At 40.6% G+C, this 23,254-nt stretch overlaps 1 protein-coding gene across 7 annotated transcripts in view; it reads left to right on the forward strand.

The window, feature by feature from the left end:
- dennd3a (DENN/MADD domain containing 3a) overlaps window positions 1-23,254 on the forward strand; it is a 108,036-nt gene that overhangs the window by 26,083 nt on the left and 58,699 nt on the right. For all 7 annotated transcript variants that reach the window (XM_072569924.1, XM_072569927.1, XM_072569929.1 and 4 more), the window contains 5 exons: window positions 1,953-2,068; window positions 5,180-5,319; window positions 9,513-9,624; window positions 12,425-12,544; window positions 19,665-19,883. In XM_072569924.1, coding sequence (XP_072426025.1) covers window positions 1,953-2,068; window positions 5,180-5,319; window positions 9,513-9,624; window positions 12,425-12,544; window positions 19,665-19,883 — 707 coding nt within the window. The remainder of the gene's footprint in view (window positions 1-1,952; window positions 2,069-5,179; window positions 5,320-9,512; window positions 9,625-12,424; window positions 12,545-19,664; window positions 19,884-23,254) is intronic.

The following is a 23,254-nucleotide window of genomic DNA, read 5'->3' on the forward strand; positions in this document are numbered from 1 at the left end:
ATCAGGAACCTCGTTAAATACCTTACTGAAGTCCATATAGGTCATGTCCACCACTTTGCCCTCATCAATCCTCTTTGTTACTTGTTCCAAAAAAATTAATCAAGTTAGTGAGACATGATTTCCCATGCACAAAGCCATGCTGACTACCCCTAATCAGACCTTGCCTTTCCAAATACATGTAAATCTAGTCCCTTAGGATTCCCTCCAACAACTTGCCCATCACTGTTGTCAGGCTCACTGGTCTATAGTTCCCTGTCTTTTCCTTACCTGCTTTCTTAAATAGTGCCACCATGTTTGCTAACTTCCAGTCTTCCGACACCTCACTTATGACTATCAATGAGACAAATATCTCAGCAAGGGGCCCAACAATCACTTCCCTAGCTTTCCTAGGGAAAGTTCTAGGGCACCTGATAAAGTCCTGGGGATTTATCCATCTTTGTGCATCTTACGACATCCAGCACCACCACCTGTATGTAATATGGGCATACTTTAAGATGTCACTATCTATTTTCCCATATTCTATATCTTCCATGTCCTTCTCCACAGTTATCACTAATGCAAAATACTTGTTTAGTATCTTCTCGCATCTTCTGTGTTTCCACACATAGGCTGCCTTGCTGATCTTTGTGGGAACCTTTTCTCTCCCTAGTCACCATTTTGTCCTTAATATATTTATAAAATTCCTTTGGATTCTGCCTAACCCTATTTGCCAAAACTATCACGTGCTTCTTGTTGCCTTCCTGATTTCCCTCTGCCTTTATACTCTTTAAAAGATTCACTCAACCTCTACTGTCTATACCTGCCGTATGCTTTCTTCTTTTTCTTAACAAAACATCAATTTCTCTCGTCATCCAGTGTTCCCTGCACCTTGTCTTTCACCCGAACAGGAAAATACTGTCTGTGTACTCTCGACACCTTATTTTTGAAGCCATCCCTTTTGCCTGTGAACATTCTATCCCAATCACCTTTTGAAAGTTCTTGCCTAATACTGCCAAAATTTAGCCTTCCTTCAATATAGAACTTTAACTGAAGATATGAGGAGGAACTTTTTCTCTCACTTTGTCATGAGTCTTTGGAATTCCTTTTCACAAATAAGGAGGTGGTGGTGAGATCATTGAGTACTTTTAAAGTGAGGGTAGAGGTATATAGATTCCTGACTAACAAGCGCTTGGTGATTATCGGAGGCAGGCACGAATGCTGATTTGTGGTTACCAATAGATCAGTGTGATCTTATTGAATGATATAGCAGGCTGGAAGAGCTGAAGAGATGCTTTCTTCTAATTCATATGTTTGTGCACCCATGTGATTTGACATTGAAGTTAAATAATAGACAACATTTATAATATATCTCTGAAGATTGAGCTCCTGTTAATTGGACAAGAAGGTGTGGAGTAGAGATCTTTGTTACTTTCCTATTTTCCCTGCATTTAACCAGACAGAGATGGGAAGACTTCATTGGGCTCAAAATACAATCCTGCAGTTTGGACCTTCTGCAGTACCAGTAGTGGACACAACTTGAATTCAAATTTAAATTTCTCTCGATGGACATATTTGAAATCTGTGTTTCAATTTTAAAGAAAATAGGTGGGCATGGATCACCTTTTTAGAACATCAATTATGTCAACATACTGGTTATGTCAATAAAATTTTGGGCCCAAGGTGTCAACACAAATAAGTCAGAATGTATCTTCTTGAAAAATTATGAAGACTAAAATTGTGTATAGTATACCAGATGTGATCTCAGTAATGGCCCATAATACTGCAACAAAATTTTGCTCCCTTCTACCCCATTCACCTTGCAACAAATACCATTTGATTTGCCTTCCCAAATTTCCCAGTCGCATGCTGCTGTAAGCTGTAACATAATGTAATTCTGGTGAAGTTTTTGGTACAATGTTATGTACAACATTAATAATTGGCTGTTCTCTACAATTTTGTTTATTCATTTACAGGAGAACTGCAAATAGAAACTGAACCAAAAGAGGATCACTATCACTTCTTGGTGTTCACAGATGTTTTTGGAGCAAGAACCTATGGTGTAGTGGTGCAGTTTTATAGATCTATTCAGGTATGTAAATTATGCACCAGTAATTAACTTGAAAAATAATGAACAGATTTGAACCTGGAGGTTTCCACAGAAAACGTTTATCTTTTCCAATTTATCCGAACTAGGCTGTGGCCAGTTGTTGCCAGTGATTTTTCTAAAACTAAGGTGCAAAATGGTACGTTCCTTTGGCCTGATCATCTGGTACAGGTCAGGAACTGATAATTGTTCCATGAATAAATGTGTGCTAGTCAGTGCACTAATCACTTGTATATCAATGTAAAGATTTCTAACAATGTAAAGGGTACCTATGAGAGCTTTCCCCATTTGATATTCGGTGACCTTTTGTGATGGAATTGAAAACTGAATTTTACATATTGTGACATGAAGTATTAGCTCAGCTGTGTAGTTTTTAAATAGGTAAAGGTAAAATTACTGTAGCCAGACGGTTGCTCTGTCATTAGAGAAATGACTGGTGGTGACTTGAGCATGAGGATCACGAACTAATAAGGCACCATTGAGTAGGTGGGACCTTCATGATGACTTCAGCCAGTTGCATTGCCAACTGAGCTAACCAATCACTGTCAACTCCTTCTGGCTGAAAACTATTTTCCCTTGTGTCCTGTTATGAAACAGTCCAAACCCTCACAAAACATGTCAAGGAGATAGCCTAGACCCTAACTTTTTTTTATTTTAAAGGCAAGTGCCAGGCATTGTGTTCCAGAAGCAATTTGTTTGGTTAAACAATCAGTCTTGAAGCAAAACACACTTTTATTCCTACACTATAATTAAAATACAGACAAAATAAAAATAAAAGAATTGGCTCAACTATAACCCTATCAAAAGACTTAACAAAATTGCTAACTACTAACATTGAAGTTAAATAATAGACAGCATTTATAATATATCTCTGAAGATTGAGCTCCTGTTAATTTGAGCTGTTCCAATATAGTAACATTCCATAAGGACATCGTTGGCAAAGGCAAATTTAGTAAAATAGATTGTCTCATGTGCAATTCGATCAGAAGGAAGAGAACACAAGCTTTTAGCTGTGCCAAAGAGAGAGATGTAGCTGCTTCTATTGTTCCAAGCTTTTAAAAAAGAAATCCAAGGCCTCACAACGTGTTTATTGTATTTGCTTGAAGCTATCTCAACCTCTCTTCATTTTTTAGAAGAAGGACAATGTTCACCTCTTAAAGCAATAGTATCATCACAGTCCTTTCTAATTTTTCTACCCATCACCTAGAATCCATCATTAAGGATGAGGTTTCTAAATTCTTGGAAGAGCAGAGTCTGATTAGAACAAGTCAACATGGATTTAGTAAAGGGAGGTCATGCCTGACAAACCTGTTGGAATTTTTTGAAGAGGTAACAAGTAGGTTAGACCAGGGGAACCCAGTGGATGTGGTCTATCTGGACTTTCAAAAGGCCTTTGATAAGGTGCCACACGGGAGACTGCTGAGCAAGGTGAGGGCCCATGGTGTTCGAGGTGAGCTGCTGGGATGGATTGAGGATTGGCTATCTAACAGAAGGCAGAGAGTTGGGATAAAAGGTTCTTTTTCAGAATGGCAGCCGGTGACGAGCGGTGTCCCGCAGGGTTCGGTGCTGGGGCCACAGCTGTTCGCATTATATATTAATGATTTGGATGAGGGAACCGGGGGCATTCTAGCGAAGTTTGCCGATGATACAAAGTTAGGTAGACAGGCAGGTAGTACTGAGGAAGTGGGGAGGCTACAGAAGGATCTAGACAGGTTGGGAGAGTGGTCCAGGAAATGGCTGATGGAATTTAACGTGAGCAAGTGCGAGGTCTTGCACTTTGGCAAAAAGAATATAGGAATGGACTACTTTCTAAATGGTGAGAAACTTAATAAAGCCAAAGCACAAAGGGATCTGGGAGTGCTAGTCGAGGATTCTCTAAAGGTAAACATGCAGGTTGAGTCTGTGATTAAGAAAGTGAATGCGATGTTGTCTCTTATCTCAAGAGGGTTGGAATATAAAAGCAGAGATGTACTACTAAGACTTTATAAAGCTCTGGTTAGGCCCCATTTGGAGTACTGTGTCCAGTTTTGGTCCCCACACCTCAGGAAGGACATACTGGCACTGGAACGTGTCCAGCGGAGATTCACACGGATGATCCCTGGAATGACAGGTCTAGCATATGAGGAACGGCTGAGGATACTGGGATTGTATTCGTTGGAGTTTAGAAGATTAAGGGGAGATCTAATAGAGACGTACAAAATAATACATGGCTTTGAAAAGGTGGATGCTAGAAAATTGTTTCTGTTAGGCGAGGAGACTAGGACCCGTGGACACAGCCTTAGAATTAGAGGGGGTCATTTCAGAACGGAAATGCGGAGACATTTCTTCAGCCAGAGAGTGGTGGGCCTGTGGAATTCATTGCCACGGAGTGCAGTGGAAGCCGGGACGCTAAATGTCTTCAAGGCCGAGATTGATAGGTTCTTGTTGTCTAGAGGAATTAAGGGCTACGGGGAGAACGCTGGCAAGTGGAGCTGAAATGCGCATCAGCCATGATTGAATGGCGGAGTGGACTCGATGGGCCGAATGGCCTTACTTCCACTCCTATGTCTTATGGTCTTATGGTCTAAATCTGTGTCCCCTAAGACAGCTGTCCAATTTTGTTAGAAGTAAGTGACTGACCACTGTATTTTCAGTATGCCTCACTTGCTAATTCCTTACTTTTCTACTTTGTTTTCTGGGAATCTTTCAGAATTTCTGCTGAGCTGTAATTTTACTTCATTAGAGTAGTAGTTTGATATGTTTGGTGCATTAACAGTAGTTCCCTTCATTATCTTCCTCTTTGAAACATCTTCTTCTTTTATCCATCCATCCCTTATCTTTTTCCTTCAAACTAGCTATTCTTTTTCACTGCCTAATATCTTGACTATTGAATCCAACATTTATCTATTTTTTTGAAGAAATGATCAGTCTGCACTCTAAGTTTATTGTGTGTCTGATGGATCTTTTTCCTTTTACTTATTTAAGTAAGATCTACCTCACTGGAAAGTGGCTATCGCGTTTACAAATTAGCTTTGGAAAAATCTGAATGGCTTGCATAGCAAATATAAAGTTCAATCAATACCACTTTGAGTAATGTGATTTTGCTTCTGTTCACAGGAAGGAAACAGTTTTCAGAATGGGCAAGCACATTGGGATGCAGCTGTGCAAAAGTCTAGGATGTCATTATATGCTCCTTTCAGTATTTGTGTGATATCTAAATTTCCTTACTTTACAGCCTTTAAGGATTCTCTCTCCTGGTAAGTACTAGCATATGATTGTGTTTTTGTAACTGTAGTGCAGCTTGTTAATGATTAACTGCTACCATTGAGCATCTGTGGTGGTGGATGGCTTGAGTGTTGATGATGTGGTGCTAATGAAGCGGATTGCTTCATCCTGGATGATGTTGAACTTCTGGAATGTTCCTGGAGCTGCACTCATTCTGGTAAGTTTAAAATATTCCATCACACTTCTGAATTGTGTCTCGTAAATAGTGAAGGACTTATGCCTGAAACGTCGATTCTCCTGCTCCTTGGATGCTGCCTGACCTGCTGTGCTTTTCCATCACCACACTCTTGACTCTGATCTCCAGCATTTGCAGTCCCCACTTCCTCTTAGTGAACAGACATTGCAGAGTCTAAAAATGAGTTTGATGCCGGAGAACTCCTGACCTGTTATTTTAGTTACAATATAGTATTTATTTGCTGGTCCAGTTAAAGTTGCGGTCAATTACTCTAAGATGTTAATTGTGGGAGATTCAGTGATTGTGAATCTCCAGGCGCAATGCTTAAATTCCATCTCATTTGAGATGGTCATTTCCTGGCACTTGTATTGCATGCAAAATATTTGCCACTTGTCAGCCTGCTTATTATCCAGGTCTTGCTCCATATGAACATATACTGTTTCTGAGGAGTCGTGAATGTTCCAATCATCAGCAAACTTTTGACCTTGCGATGGAGGGAACGTCATTGATGAGGCAACTGAGAATGCTTGAGCTTAAGGCCTGTTAGTTTACTTTGTGCTATGCAATGGCAGTTACTTCCCTTGCATGCATGTAAGACAGCTTGAACTTGACCAAGCAAAGACATTAAATAGCTGCAGCAGGTTTGTCAGGATCTTCTCATGGATTGACACTGAAATATTTTATTATGAAGTAGTTTTCTATTCAAAAGAAATTGTTCAGCTCTGTTTCTTTTTTCTAACTAAGTTATTACTTAGCAATATGTATTTTGCTTGATTATGAATTTGATCTTGTATAGTATGAGTTAAGGTCTTGGTGAAGTCTTCCCCATGTTTGAATGAGGTGGGCTATGGCGAGAAATTTGGAAGAATTGTTGGAATGTTGAGTGCTCATTTCTTGAAGTTGAGACCAGCAAGCTGCATTTTCCAGTGGCATTCTGGGAGTTGAGATGAGTTTCTTGCTAGTAAGTAGTGAAGAACCTATCACCGGGCAATATTGTTCATGAGCGCCCTCAGTAATACATAACTTTATTTAAGGTCAGGTTCCTATTTTAGCATATATTGGATTGAGACTAGACACTCAGAATTCCTGACATGAACATCAGAATGAATACCTGATGACTCTAGATCACAGCTTGCTTTTCTGGACTGCTTTATTAGACACCCGGCATCAACATCTTGAGGCAAACTCAATGGGCAGTTTCCCATCGTACATTCATGGCTCTTGCATAATTATGACATATATGCTTCTGAACTTCTTAGATGCACTTTTGAATACATGTTGCCATGCTGTTAGAAGGATAGTTTGCGTTTAGGGACAGATGTCCAGCTTGTGGATTTGACTAGATGCATCTCAGAACTGCTTGCTTGCTGTCCTTGCAGACACTCATTTAAACCCTTCCTGGATACTTACAGCCTCCCTGCCTTGCTTTCTCATTGCCTTGGTCCCTCAGCCAGAGCTTAAAGGCTTTCCTTGCTGTTCAGTGCAGACAGAAAGCCAGGAAGTTTTTAATGCTTGTTAGTAATCATCTGTCAAGGGTGTGACAGCACAATGCTATGGCAGTCTCATACATATTAACAGGAAAAGACAGCATAGATAAAAATAAACTACTTACATTGGAGATTGTAAAATTAGTGGGCTTAATTTCAAAATTAAGGCCAGACCACTCAGGAATAATGTTAGGAAGTACTGCTACATACAGAAAGGGTGGTAGAGGTTTGTAACTCTCCCACAAACAGCTAGATTAGCTGTTAATTTTAAATCTGAGATAAATGTTTGTTAAGCAAAAGATATGGGTCAAAAGCAGGTATGTGGAGTTAGACCACAGGTCAACCATGATCCTATTGAATAGCATAACAGGCTTGAGGAGCTGAATGGCCCACTCCTGTTTCTATGTTCCTGTGTACCTGCTGCATGTGCCACCTGTTTGCATGGCAAACATGCTCCATGCACTTCAACCAAATGACAGCTTCACAGAGTAGAAGGGTAGTTGTCCTCAGTCGATTCAAGAATATCTGCTGTGCCTTAGGGGAGTCCCAGTGCAGTCAGTCAAGGGCAACATATACTATCAGTCAGGGTTAGGGGCACCATCTCACTATTGTCTGGCCATAGACGCATGCATGCATGCGTGTGTGTGTGTGTGTACCGTGAGGGGCCTCTTTAAAATGGCTGTCCACCTTAAGGAGATTGAGCACATTGAGCTGGAAGAACCGCGCCTTCAGCATGACATAGTACAGTTACATCAGGCAACGCATACCTAACAGAACTCAATTGATACCTGGTTCCATTAGATGAGAACTTGGTGAAGTGATCACTCATTGACTTTAAAAATCTTTTCTGTCCACATCCGAACAGTTTGGTTATATTCTGGGAAAGAGATGCAGCTTGTGTTTGTTTGATTTCTGTTCATTTTTGTTTGTAAATAATTTGAAGGCTTTCCTGCATATTATAATCCTACGTTTAATGATAACGTGCTGGGCTACAGTGGGTATTGGCGAAGGACTAGTGTTGATTTTGAGAGGTTTGCAAGATGGGATGTTGTTATGGACTGTTGAGTCTTGTGGGTTGGTACTTAAACAGAGATTTGGGAGGGAGGTGCAGTTATATGTGCTGTATACATTGCATTGAGAAGTGCAGGTTTATAGCTATTGAGCCACTGTGCTGACAGTGAAGGGCAACTCTGTACACCCAATACTTCTCTGGACATGTGGCTAGGGTTCAAAGATAGTGTTGGTGCCAAGGATGATAGTGTATTCCTGGATATCCTGGCAGTTCCTTCATCTTTGGTGAGTGATAGAATCCAGCCAGCATTGGACAAGGTGGGGTACCATAGGGTCGGTATATATAGTAAAGGAGGTGGGTTTGGGATGATTACATAAGTGGGCGGCACGGTGGCACAGTGGTTAGCACAGAGACCTGGGTTCAATTCCCGCCTCAGGCAACTGTCAGTGTGGAGTTTGCACGTTCTCTCCGTGTCTATGTGGGTTTGCTCCGGTTTCCTCCCACAGCCCAAAAATGTGCAGGTTAGGTGAATTGGCCATGTTAAATTGCCCATAGTGTTAGGTGAAGGGGTAAATGTAGGGGAATGGGTCTGGGTGGGTTGCTCTTTGGAAGGTTGGTGTGGACTTATTGGGCCGAAGGGCCTGTTTCCACACTGTAAGTAATCAAATCTAATTGTTGATTGTAAATTAGAGAATTCATAAATTCTTAGTGGGCGGCACGGTGGCACAGTGGTTAGCACTGCTGCCTCACAGTGCCAAAGACCCGGGTTCAATTCCCGCCTCAGGTGACTCTCTGTGTGGAGTTTGCACATTCTCCCCATGTCTGCATGGGTTTCCTCCGGGTGCTCCGGTTTCCTCCCACAATCCAAAGAAAAATGTGCAGGCATTGGATAGGTATATAGAGGATAGTGGGCTAGTGTAGGTTAGGTGGGCTTGGATCGGCGCAACATCGAGGGCCGAAGGGCCTGTACTGCACTGTATTCTTCTATGTTCTATGTTCTATGTTAGGTGAATTGGCCATGCTAAATTGCCCGTGCTGTTAGGTGTGGGGGAATAGGTCTGGGTGGGTTGCGCTTCGGCGGGTTGGTGTGGACTTGTTGGGCCGAAGGGCCTGTTTGCACATTGTAAGTAATCTAATAAATAAACTCCTTTTGCTTCATGGCAGAGGTTCTTCTTTAAGGTTATTCAGTCTATCTAGTCCATATTGGTCCCCTGCTCAGTGGCAATTTCCAAGTGTGAATTTCTCATCTCACCATTCTAGGATGTTGCTTATAAGTAGTGATATGTTTGGGGTTTATCAAATCTCTTATTTATTGTCGGTGTGTTAGAAATTTCATAATCTAAGACAAGAAACTGCAGAGACACTCAGCAGGTCTGACAGCATTTGTGGAGAGAACGCAGAGTTAACATTTTGGGTCCAGTAACCTTTTTCAGAATTTAAAGCTTGTATTATTTTGTTGATATTTTTTATAATCTGTGGTCTCTTTCTCAGTCTCACAATGCAAGTGAAGTCATGTCATCAGGTGGACTTTGATCATAAGGTTCACGAATTTGCGGCAAAATTAGCATTGGTTCCCAGTCCACCACCTGGAACTCTCCATTTGGTAAAGTAGCATTTATCAGCAAGTTATTTTTGTTAAAAGTAGTGGACTGAGTTCTGTAAACTTCAAATGCTGAAATAGAAATTAATATGTTGATGTAGTATTCCTTTCTTATATTACTGGAGAAAGGGAAGATGACATTTACCAAGCTTCGGTGAAAATAAATTTTGTAATAATCAAAAGTTTCTAACACTAACAAATGAACTCTGACTCTAACTTTCTTGCTTTTCTGTCATTCTTGCAATATGTAATATGAACCAAGGGAATGAGTTTAGAGTTAGATTATAGAGAAAGTTTGCAGGAAGCTGATTTATGTCTAGTGTTTATAAAATTGAGGTCAATCTAAATTTAAAGTGCCTTAAGTGATCGAGGGAATTAGTTGGAGAGGGGAAGGATACGGTGAAACTATGATATCAACTAGGAATATTGCAGAACATTTTTAAACTTGCAGTTCAGCCCCTCAGAAGCGTCATAGTAAAGGGATAGTGGAGTTCTGGAACTCTTTCTGAAATCTATCAGTTGAAATTTTGTCTTTCTATGATTGTATTTTTAGGAATGTCCATCACAGTCCCAAATCCTGTCTTTACACTGAGAACACTGTCAATCACACTTGCAGGGAATACATTCATGCTGAGCAAGTTATTTTTCTCATTCATATTTACTGTTTTAGCAAAAACACTTATAAACCTGTGCTCTGTGGTTCCTAATCCCTTATGAACTGTGTTTAGATCTTTTGAAAAATTGGTCTATTCCACTCTAAGGAAAGCAGTCCTAACTTGTTCAATCTGTCCTTAAAGCCTATTCCAGAACAAGAACCATCATTCACATAAACTTCTCTTCTTTGTGTTGCATCCTTCTAAAGTGTGTCTGCCAGAACAGTACACTGTTGTCGTGCTGAAGTCCAATTTATACAATGGTCTTATATAGGCTCCTCATAATTTCCCTACTGTTGTACTTTATATCACTATTAATGAAGCCTGGAATACTCTATACTTTTTTCACTGTTCTTTCTAGCTATCCTGTCATCTTTAATGACTTATGCACATGTACACCCAGGTCCAAATGCTTCTGCACACCCTTTATTTTGTACTGACTCTCCATGTTCTTTGTATCAAAATGTATCATCTCTCACTTCTCTGCATTGAACTTCCTCTGTCATCCATCAGCCACTCCATCAACTTGTCAATACTGCGTTGAAATTCCACACTGTCGTCCTTATATTTGCAATGATGCCAAGTCTAATATCATCTGTAAGCTTTGAAATTGTCCCTTGCACACCAAAATCGAGATAACTCATATCTGTCAGGAGTAAAAAAAGGATCTAATATTGAAAGCTACTACAAACCATCCTCCAGCCTGAAAAATACCCATGAAACATTACTATGTTTCTTATTCCTTAGTCAAATTTATATCCACTTTGTTATTGTCCTTTTTTTCATTAGCTATGACTTTTCTTACAAGTCTATTCTGTGGCAGTATATTGACTACTTTTTGCAAATCCATATACACCACATTTTGGCAATATCATCAACCCTCGTTAAAAACCTCTAGCAAGTTGGGTAGGCACAGTTTTCTCATGACAAATCTTTGCTGGCTGTTCTAAATTTCCTTTTTAGTTCTATTCCTGAATAATTGTCTCTAGAAGTTTGCCTTCCACCTTTGTGATTGCTTTTTACAAGAGAATGTAGTTGTGATATTTTCAAGTTCAGGAACTTTTCACGTGTTTCAAAATAACTTTTTTGCGATTCTCCAAATTGTCCAATTGCATTTGCAGAAAGGTAGAAAGGCAAGTTGTGAGAGTAATACAGAGAAATATTGAAAGGTTAAGTGAGTGGGCAAAAATGTTGTCAAGTGGAGTATAATATGGGAAAATATGAAGTTGTTCATTTTGGAAGTGAGAATGAAAGAATGGAATATTGTTCATTCTTACTTTATTTGAACAGAAATTATAGGAATCTGCAACACAACTTGGGAGAGACTTGTGCACAAAACACAAAGCTAGCACACAGTTGCGGCAGGTAATCAGGAAGTCAAATGGCATGTTGACCCTTTATTTCAGGAGAGTTGGAGTATAAGAGTAGGGAAGTCTTACTATAACTGTATAAAGCGCTGGTGAGACCACATCTGGAAAACCAGGAGCAGTTTTGGTCCCCTTATTGGAAGAAAGATTTCATTTCATTGGAGCAGTCTTATGAGCACAAGTTGAATGGACTGGGACTGTATCCACTGGAGTTTAGAAGTATGAGGTGATCTCATTGAAACATACAGAATTTTAATGGGCTTGACAGGGTAAAGGCAGAGAGGATGTTTTCTCCTGATGAGCGAATCTAGGACCAGAGAGCACTTCAAGCCTACTCCGCTATTCAATATGATCACAGCTGATCCAACATCCCTCACATCCACTTTCTTATGTTTGAATAGCAGAGTAGGCTTTAAGTGCTCTCTGGTCCTAGCATCTTCTTAGGATAATGGGGCACCATTTTAAAACTCAGCTGAAGAAGAACGTCTTCTCTCTGAGAGTTGAGAATCTTTGGGGTTGCATATCACAGAGTTGTGGGAGCAGAGCCCTTGAGTATATTGAAGGCAGAGGTAGATAGATAGATAGATAGATTCTTGACCTAGGGTTACAGGGAAATATAAGAAAGTGTATGTGAGGGATGTTGGATCAGCTGTGATCATATTGAATAGCGGAGTAGGCTTGAAGTGCCAAATAGCCTACTCCTAATTTTTCTTTTGTTCTTATTCATTTCTAAGTATTAGCTTCAAATTTATTGTAAGAAAATGATTTTAATATGTTTTTCAGGTATTTAATTTGAAACCTCTGCAGATTATATTGCCTTCAAAGGAGGATCCAAAATACCCTACAGTAGATTTGAACCTTCACATTCCTTTTCTCTGCTTCAAACCTGAGTGTATCCTTAAGGTAATTACTGCCCCATATTTGGAGTAACACTCGTCATCACTTGCGGCATGTTTGCGTTCATGTTGTCAATCACTGACTATGCAATTTCTAAGTATAGCCTTACTCTTTGATTCCATCTTAACAATTTCTTTTTGACATAGTGATTAGAAAAGAACTTTCCCCAAGTCACTGCTTCTAATTCTGAAATTCTAAGCTACCTAAGCTTTGGTCTTCCATTTGCCAGAGTGAGTCATAATTTGCTTCAGGGATGAAACCTAAACACCTTTGTGTAGTAGGTTACTGAAAAGCTAATAATGTCGAAATGAGCAACATTGGCACTGCAAACTTGCTAGGGAAATGGGAAACTATGTGGACCATGAGGGAATAGGACAAGGAAAATGGGCACCTGGGAATATGATTTAATTACTTCCCTTTTTTAAAAATGGTTTGACATATTTCACTACATTGAACGACCTAACTTATTAAAGCTGTGCTGAATAATTCCTTAGTTTGCCAAGCAGTTTGGTTTGATATTGGCCATACGTTTTGATATCCACAGCATCAGAAGCACATAGATGGTTACTTGGCCTTGCATGTCTGTGGTGACTGTCCACAAAGAGCATTTCACCAAATACAATTCTCATGCCTGCTTCCCATAGCCCTGCATATTTTCTATCTTGGGAGGATGGGTGGTAGGTGGTGACAAAGTGTTTATGTTACTTGCTAGTAATTCGGAGTTTTAGGTTCATGTTCTGGGGAGATGAATTTGAATACTGCCATAGCAGAAAGAAAATCTGCCATCCTTCTGTACTCTGGCCCATGTATGACTTAACTGACGGCAATGTGTTTAACTCTTAACTGCCCTCTGAAAATTTTTTTGCATGTTTGCAAACTAGTGAACTGCTGAAAAAGTTAGAGAAAGGAAAGAATCAAGATAGACCACCCAGAGCACATGACTAGACAGTGGAAACAGCCCTGTCATAGAGTCGTGGAGATGTATAGCATGAAAACAGACCCTTCGGTCTAACCCGTCCATGCCGACCAGATATCCCAACCTAATCTGGTCCCACCTGCCAGAACCCGGCCTATATCCCTCCAACCCTTGCTATTCATAAACCCATCCAAATGCCTTTTAAATGTTGCAATTGTACCAGCCTCCACCACTTCCTCTGGCAGCTCATTCCATACATGTACCACCCTTTGTGTGAAAAGGTTGCCCCTTAGGTCCTTTTTATATCTTTCCCCTCTCATCATAAACCTACGCCCTCTAGTTCCAGACTCCCTCACCCCAGGGAAAAGACTTTGTCTCTTTATCCTATCCATGCTCCTCATACTTTTGTAAAACTCTATAACGTCACCCCTCAGCTTCTGACGCTCCAGGGAAAACAGCCCATTCAACTTCTCCTTATAGCTCAAATCCTCCAACACTGGCAACCTCCTTGTAAATCTTTTCTGAACTTTTTCAAGTTTCACAACATCTTTCCAATAGGAAAGAGACCAGAATTGCACACAATATTCCAACAGTGGCCTATCCAATGTCCTGTACAGCTGCAACATGACCTCCCAACTCCCGTACTCAGTACTCTGACCAATAAAAGAAAGCATACCAAACGCCTTCTGCACTATCCTATCTACCTGTGACTCCACTTTCAAGGAGCTATGAACCTGCACTCCAAGGTCTCTTTGCTCAGCAACACTGTAGGACCTTACCATTAAGTGTATAAGTCCTGCTAAGATTTGTTTTCCCAAAATGCAGCACTTTGCATGTATCTGAATTGAACTCCATCTGCCACTTCTCAGCCCATTGGCGCATCTGGTCAAGATCCTGTTGTAATCTGCGGTAACCTTCTTCGTTGTCCACTACACCTCTAATTTTGATGTCATCAGCAAACTTACTAACTGTACCTCTTATGCTCACATCCAAATCATTTATGTAAATTGCAAAAAGTAGAGGACCCAGCACTGATCCTTGTTGGACTCCACTGGTCACAGGCTTCCAGTCTGAAAAACAACCCTCTGTCTTCTACCGTTGAGCCAGTTCTGTATCCAAGTGTCTAGTTCTCCCTGTATTCCATGAAACCTAACCTTACTGACCAGTTTCGCATGGGGAACTTTTGTCGAACGCCTTACTGAAGTTTATAAAGGTCACATCTACTGCTCTGCCTTCATCAATCCTCTTTGTTACTTCCTCAAAAAAACTCAATCAAATTTGTGAGACATGATTTCCCACGCACAAAGCCATGTTGACTATCCCGAATCAGTCCTTGCCTTTCCAAATACATGTGCATCCTGACCCTCAGGATTCCCTCCAACAACCTGCCCACCAGTGAGGTCAGGCTCACTGGTCTATAGTTCCCTGGCTTCTCCTTACTACCCTTCTTAAATAGTGGCACCACGTTAGCCAACCTCCAGTCTTCAGGCACCTCACCTGTGACTATAAATGATAAAATGCTACAAAATCCTCCTTATTAATATCGGGGCTTGTATTAAAATTGGGATTGCTGTCTCATAGAAAAAAAGCCTAATACATTCATTTTCACGGATTCATGTCCAAGAAACAACCGGCACCATTCCTGTCACAGTCGAGATGGTGGCATAGTGATATATGTAACGATGCTGCTCATTTAACAAGTTTATATTGTCTTGGTTTTTTTTCCAGGGGGGTCGTAAGACAAAAAGTTCTGATATGTCTGGGTTTATCTACTTGAAGAAGCTTTTAAGTTTTAAAAAAGACACTCATACAATGAAAGGGGAGTGGCCAGTTCTCTCAGTTCAGCTTTTCTCTGGTTTGTTTTGGTTTTCGCAATCTGGCTGTTTTGCAGCTGCTCGTCAGTTTTTGAGGCTGCTGGTCAAAGGTATAGCTCCATGCTGACCTCTCTCTCTCTGTAACACCTCTCCTTTAAGAATCTGTGTTTGATTTTTACCTTTTTTGCAAAGGGAGTGTTTATGGGGATGTTGCAACTATTGGAACAACATCATTAAGTTGTAATGGAGTCATTTGGATTTTCAGAGAAGTTATGTTATTCTATATTCTGATCTCTTTTTGTCCATGTCTAAATAAATTTTATTTTGTTTGAAACTGAGTGGTTGGGCCAGCTGCATCATTCCTAGAATATCCACTATACACCTGCTTAATGCAACTAGAAAAGTCAGGGTGTGGGCTACCTTCTGGAAATGTTTTGAGGGGGTCTGGCATATACAGTTGGGAGCCATCAATATTGATTCCAGATCCCAACGACTTGGTTGCTGAATTGGGTCAGTAGCAGCTGGTGAAAGAACTACTAGGGAAAATAAGTACATTCACACCAATTGCATGATGGCTCTGTAGTTAGCACCACAGCCTCACAGCACTAGGGACCTGGCTTTGATTCCGGTCATGGGAAGCTGTCTGTCTGTATGGAGTTTGCATGTTCTCCCTGTGTCTATGTGGGTTTCCACTGAATGCTCCATTTTCCTCCTATGCTCCAAAACTGTGCAGGTTAGGTGGATTAGCCATGGTAAATGCAGGGTTACAGGGATAGAATAGAGGCTGGGTCTAGGTGGAATGCATTTCGGAGTGTCAGTGCAGACTCTATGGGCCAAATAGCCTCTTGCCACACCATAGGGATTCTGTGATCCTTCAATTAATCCATTCGTATTAGTTTTTCAGGATTGCGTCCTAGCCCAGCCATCTTCAGCTGCTTCATCAAAGGCATTCCCTATGTCAAAAGGTCAGAGGTGGAGACATTTGCTGACAGTTGCTCAGCATTCATTACAATTCTGACTCCTTAGGTACTGAAGTAGTCTGTGTCCATATGCAGCAAGATCAGGACAACAACCAGCCTTGGGCTGACAAGTGACAAGTAACATTTCTGCCTCAAGTGCTAGGTAATAGCAGGAGGTTTCATGACCATGTTTGACAATATCATAATGCTTTTTGGGGTCTGGAGTCAATTTGAGGTCTTCAAAGGCAACTTCCTCCTTACTGTATACCGTAGTGCCACCACCTTTGAGTCAATCTTGTTGTTGGGCTCGGATATACCCAGTGATGGTAATAGCTGGGACATGTCTGTATTCACAATTCCTCCGCCTTTGCCGTATCTGCTCCCAGGAGGACCAGTTCCACCACAGAACACACCAGATAGCCTCCTTCTTTAGAGACCTTCCCACATGGTTAAAAATGCCCTCCAATGCATCTCGTCCAAATCCCGCACCTCCACCCTCAGACCCAAACCCCTCCAACCGTAACAAGGACAGATCCCCCCTGGTGCTCACCTTCAACCCTACCAATCTTCGCATAAACTAAATCATCCGCCGACATTTCCGCCACTTAAAAAGACCCCCACCACCAGGGATATATTTCCCTCCCCACCCCTTTCCACCTTCCGCAAAGACCGTTCCCTCCATGACTACCTGGTCAGGTCCAAGCCCCCCAACAACCCACATCCCGTCCAGTCACCTTCTCCTGCTGCCGCAGGAATTGCAAAACCTGTGCCCACACTTCCTCCCTCACCTCCAATTTAGGCCCCAAAGGAGCTTTTCACATCCATCAAAGTTCTACCTGCACATCCACCAATATCATTTATTGTATCCGTTGCTCCCGATGTGGTTTCCTCTACATTGGGGAGACTGGACGCCTCCTAGCAAAGCACTTTAGGGAACATCTCTGGGACACTCGCACCAATCAACCACACCACCCTGTGGCCCAACATTTCAACTCTCCCTCCCACTCTGCTGAGGACATGGAGGTCCTGAGCCTCCTTCCCCGCCGCTCCCTCACCACCCGATGCTTGGAGGAATAATGCCTCATCTTCTGTCTCGGAACACTTCAACCCAGGGCATCAATGTGGACTTCACCAGCTTCCTCATTTCCCCTTCCCCCACCTCACTCCAGCTCCAAACTTCCAGCTCAGCACTGTCCCCATGACTTGTCCTACCTGCCTATCTTCCTTTCCACCTATCCACTTCACCCTCCTCTCTGACCTATCACCTTCATCCCCACCCCCATTCACCTATTATACTCTATGCTACTTTCTCCCCACCCCTACCCTCCTCTCATTTATCTCTCCACCCTGCAGGCACTCTGCCTCTATTCCTGATGAAGGGCTTTTGCCCGAAATGTCGATTTTCCTGCTCCTCGGATGCTGCCTGAATTGCTGTGCTTTTCCAGCACCATTCTAATCTAGAATCTGGTTTCCAGCATCTGCAGCCCTTGTTTTTACCTAGTATATCTATGTCAGGCTGTTACTTAACTCGCTTGTGAGCCAGCTGCTAACTAAACAAGGAAGACTTGGAGAGTTTATGGCACAACGTATGCTATTGTCATTTCTGATGCTTTGATCGATGACAGTGGTCTGCCTGGTTTCATTCCTTCTTTCAGACTTTGTAACAGTTTGTTAGAACTGACTGGCTTGTTACACCATTTCAGAAAGCAGTTATGAGGTAATCACATTGCTCCAGCAGTTCAAAAAGACAGCTCACTGTCTTCTCCAGGATATCTGTATTAAATGCTGGCCTAGCCACTGATTCCCACATCCCACATATGAATAAAAATCAAAACACCATTTCCTCTCGAATACCTTGCACCACACTCCTAGCTGTGTATTCCAGAATTTGTTGCATTCTCTTTTTCTCAATCCTCCCATAAATGGAAACAGTTTCTTGTCATCTACTCTGTTTAGGTGCCTTATGGTCTTTTTAAAAAGTTCTTTCATCGATATGAACACTGCTGGTCAGACCAGCATTTGTTGCCCATGAGATCAGTAAACAGGCAACATTGTGGTTTTGGAGACATGCATGTGGGCCTGACCAGGGAAGGATAGCAGATTGATCCCCTTTAGAGATCTTCATAAAAGAAATGAATTTTTATGGCAATTGATGATTTTCTGGTCATCATCTGACACTGGCTTTCAGAATGTATTGAATTTAAATTTTACCAGTTGGCATGCCACTGTTTTCCTATACAGTTTTTAAAACTTTGATCAAATCTCCTCGTATTTTCTTCTACAAGATAAGTCTCCATTTCTGCAACGAATCTAGTTAACTGAGTTTCCTTAAGAACTTGAGAGATTTTTCTGTGCTCTCTCTCATGCTTTCACACCCTGAAGTGTGATATCAGAACTGAACTCAGTATGACAACTGAGGCTGAGCCAGTGTTTTACCTAAGTTTAATAGAACTTTTTTTGCTTTTGTGGTGCACACCCCAATTAGTACAGCAAAGGATGCTCTAATCATTTATTTACCTATCTCTCGATTTGTAACCTCCAATGATTTATGCACATGTTTCTTTACACCTGTGCTGTTGTTAGAATTCTACCGTTTATTTGGTATTGTGTTTCTGCATGCTACCAAAACAATTCACTTCTCACTTTATCTTGTGTTCAAATTACTAATGTAAGTAGGCCAGGCATGTACCAGCAAATAATACATTAGGAATAGTTCATGGATCTACTCAGAAGTTTTCATTGCTAAATTTTTTTATTGGAGGAAACCTTGTGCCATCATTGAATTAAAAAAAATGAAATACTTTCACAGTATGTGGAAGTGGCTGGTTAGGCCAGCATTTATCGTTCAACCTAGATACCCTTGAGAAGGTGTAGTGAACTGTTTTCTTGAACATATGTAGTCCATTTGGAGTAAGTACACCCTTAATGTTATTAGGAGCAAGTTCCAGGATTTTGACCCAGCAATGCTGCATGAAAGGCAATATATTTCCAAGTTAGGATGTTAAGTGGTTTTGAGAGGAATTTGTAGGTGGTAAAGTTCCCATCTATCTGCTGCCCTTGTCTTTTTGATTGTAGTGGTTCTGGAATACACAGCTAGGAGTGTGGTGCAAGGTATTCGAGAGGAAATGGTGTTTTGATTTTTATTAGTAATTTGAACACAAGATAAAGTGAGAAGTGAATTGTTTTGAAGCCACATGGAAAGTGCAGTTGATGTAGTTGAAGTCTTTTTTTCTTTTCTGCATTTTTGAGTGTAGGCTGCATTGTCTGCTTGAACTGTACCTCATTGATCATAATTTACGGAATGCAGTGTTCCTGATTTTAGTGAAAAATAATGGTAATGTTGAACGGTGTGCAGATGTGAATTGATTTTAAGGATAAGTGAAATGCTGAAACAGAATAAGTGCCAAATATTAATGATTACTTTCTTTTTACCTCAGATCCTGACATGTTTTTTAATTGAACAGAGGATAGTCCTTCTGTCAGCTGATTGGGCTTTGCTGACACTTGTTGCAGAATGTTTTATTCTCTATCTTCATCCACTTCAGTGGCAACATACCTATGTGCCTATCCTGTCCAAAGGCATGATGGATTTTCTAATGGCACCAACAGCTTTTTTGATGGGCTGCCATATTGATTACTTTAATAACATTAACTCTGTAAGTATTGTGTTATATGTCTGTGAACATATATTTATAGGTATTATCCCAGCCAATGGTATTACTGGGCAGGTCAGATTTCTGAGTGGAATCTGTTTTGATAAATGTAAGTTGTTTATTTTGTTTCTTTGTTTACTGTGGAGTTCAGTCATTGAATGTATTCATGTGGCATCTAATGAACATTTAACAAAAAAACTAAAAGTTTATTACACAGGAAAAGTACAATCTATATCACCTGATACAAGAACAATTGGAAAAACATTATTACAAACATTAAAAAAAATTCATTCTATTCCCAGAATTGGAGACACTCACCACAATGCCCTTATCTTTAAACTAAGACTTCTTCTTCCTTTGGCATAACTGTAATTTGTTTCCTTTCAGCATTCACTCCATACTATATTCTTCATACTATATTCTTTTGTAAATGTCTCTCAAAGACCCTTTAAATAAATTGCTGACTTAGCACACTTATTATTTCACACTAGACTTCCTCAAATTACATTTTAAAGATTTTATAAGATGTCTTCTTCTTTGATACTTCCAGACTTCTAGAGCATTCTTTGTGCTAACCTTGATACCTTACATGACTTCTCCTTAGCCTTTGCCAGACTTTGACAGAGCTGCTAATAATGCTTCTGATGTAAGAACTTACTGTCTGTATTAACTTGCTCTGGCCCTCTCTCACTTTCTTTCTTTAGATTATAAAACCCAAGTCTGCAAACACTTTAACAATTATCTCCCAGGCAGATTGCAGATTATTTAATGAAACACTCATAACTTATTGTAAATGCTTGTAAAGATAATCAGAGGGTTAGATAGGGTGGACAGGGAGACAGGGCAAACATGAGGGGACACAACTTTAAAGTGAGGGGAGATAGGTATAAGACAGATGTCAGAGGTGGTTTCTTTACTCAGAGAGTAGTAAGGGTATGGAATGCTTTGCCTGCAACGGTAGTAGATTCGGCAAGTTTAACTGCATTTAAGTCGTCATTGGACAGGCATATGGACGTACATGGAATAGTGTAGATGGGATGGGCTTTAGATTAGTAAGACAGGGCGATGCAACATCGAGGGCCGAAGAACCTGTACTGCGCTGTAATGCTCTATGCTACTTTGAACTCTGTTCAAAATTACTTTCTGATCTTCTTAAAAATAGATATCAGACTTTCACAGAACCGAAGACGAAAATCCATTTTTTCCACTGTAGAAACCAAGTTCCTAAATAAAAGTAATATATTATTATATATTCATTACATATATCTTAAAATGTAAGGATAGTAGAATTTTAAAATATATATCTTTCCTCCTCTTCCTGATATCCATGAAAATGGGAAATATTTTGGAGTTGAGATTAATAACAAGTAAAATATTACTTGTGCCTTGGCCCTTCCAGGAAGATTAATTGCCTCACTTGCTGCATCTACCAGAAGTTTTCTTTGATACCATTCCTGGTTCTTCAAGGTGACCAGCAAATAGAAATTTTGCTCTCTTGCATTGATCCTATATGCAGCATTGATCTTTGCAGTTCCAACAGCATTACAATCAAATGACTTTTAAATTTGAAAATAATACTTTACGCTTACCTGGATGACTACAGCCCCAACAACACTTGAGAAGTTTACTATTTATTCACCCACTGGACATGGGTATCATTGTCTGGTCCAGCATTTATTGCCCATCCCTAGCTGCCCTTGAGAAGGTGATAGTAAGCTGCCTTCTCAAACTGCTGAAGGCTATGTACTTTCAGTAGATCCTCAATGCCATGAGGGAAGGACATTCCAGGATTTCGTCCCAATGACACTGAAGGAATTACAGAATTGTTCCAAGTCAGGATGTGAGTGGCTTGAAGGAGAATTTGCAGATGGTGGTGTTCCCATGTATTTCATGCCCTTGTCCTTCAAGATTGTAGGAATTATGATTTTGGAAGGTGCTGTTTAAGGTTCTTCGAATTTCTGCAGTGCATCTTATAGATGGAACACACTTCTGCTACTGCACATTGGTGGTAGAGGGAGTGGATCTGGTGTCAATTTAGCAATCTGCTTTGACCTGGATGGTGCCAGGCTTCTTCTATCTTATCGGACCAGCACTCATTCAGGCAAATGGGTGCATTCCACCACACTCCTGACCTGTATCTTTGTAGATGGTGACTTGACACCATTTTGGACAAAGCATACTTGATTGTTTGGTTTGTTTATGGATGTATGCCATTCACGCCCTCCACCACAGGTACAAGCAAACACCTGTGTGCACCATCGAAAAGATATGCTGCATAAATTCATCAAGGCTCATTAGATAGGAGCTGAGGAACTTAACCAGGTTGATTTTGGAAATGTATGTTGCCTATTTCTAATTGCTTTTGAACTGGTTGACTTACTGTCTGTCTAGTGCTCTAGCATCTGGAGTATTGTGTGCAATACTAGTCATTGTACTTGCAGAAAGATGTTAATATATTGGAAGCAGTTCAGAGAAGGTTAACTAGGTTAGAATCTGGAATAAGTGGTTGGCCTTCTGAGGAATTGCTAGACAGACTCGGCCTGAATCATCTGAGGTTTAGAAGAGTCCGAGAGTAGTTAATTAAAACAGAAAAGATCCTGAGCGGACTTGACCGGGTGGTTGTGGAAAAGATATTTTTTCTTGTGGGAGAATCTAGAACTCAAGGTCATAGTTTAAAATAAAGAATCATCCATTTAAGATAGAGATGAAGAAATTTTTTTTAATCTAAGTGTTATGAGATTTTTCCTTTCCACAATAGACAATGGATGCAGAATCTTTAAATATTTTTAAGGCAGAGCTGTTAGGATAACAGCTGTTAGCTGTTAGGATAAATATTACCAAGAATATACAGGAATGTAGAGTTGAGGTTAAAAACAGGTCACCTATGTCTTATTTAATGGTGGAGCAGGCTTGAAAGGTTGAGGGGCCTACTCCTATTCCTTGCTCGTATGGCAACACCTTCCAAAACTATGACCATTACCATTTAGAATGACAAGAGCAGCAGATACATTGGACAACAATAACTATATAGCAGTACCCAACACCTGCAAATTTCCCTCCAAGCCACTCACCATCCTAACTTAGAAATAATTGCTGTTCCTTCAGTGTCACTGGGTGAAAATCCTGGCACTTATTTCCTGACAACATTGTCGGTGTCCCTTGGCCAAAGGGACTGTGATGGATTGGGAAGGTGGCTCACTGTTACCTTTTCAAGGGCAGCTAGGGATGTACAGTATATGCTGGCCCATGTAGAAGAGCCACCATTCAATGAATGAACTATAAAAAGCTGTAGCTGGTCTTGTTATTAGGAGCAAAGAAATTGAGTATGTGCTACTCAAGTTAGCTGACAAAACCTGAAGAAATGTAACTCAATT

The sequence above is a fragment of the Chiloscyllium punctatum genome, chromosome 5, assembly GCF_047496795.1.
Source record: "Chiloscyllium punctatum isolate Juve2018m chromosome 5, sChiPun1.3, whole genome shotgun sequence".
Classification (NCBI taxonomy): domain Eukaryota; kingdom Metazoa; phylum Chordata; class Chondrichthyes; order Orectolobiformes; family Hemiscylliidae; genus Chiloscyllium; species Chiloscyllium punctatum.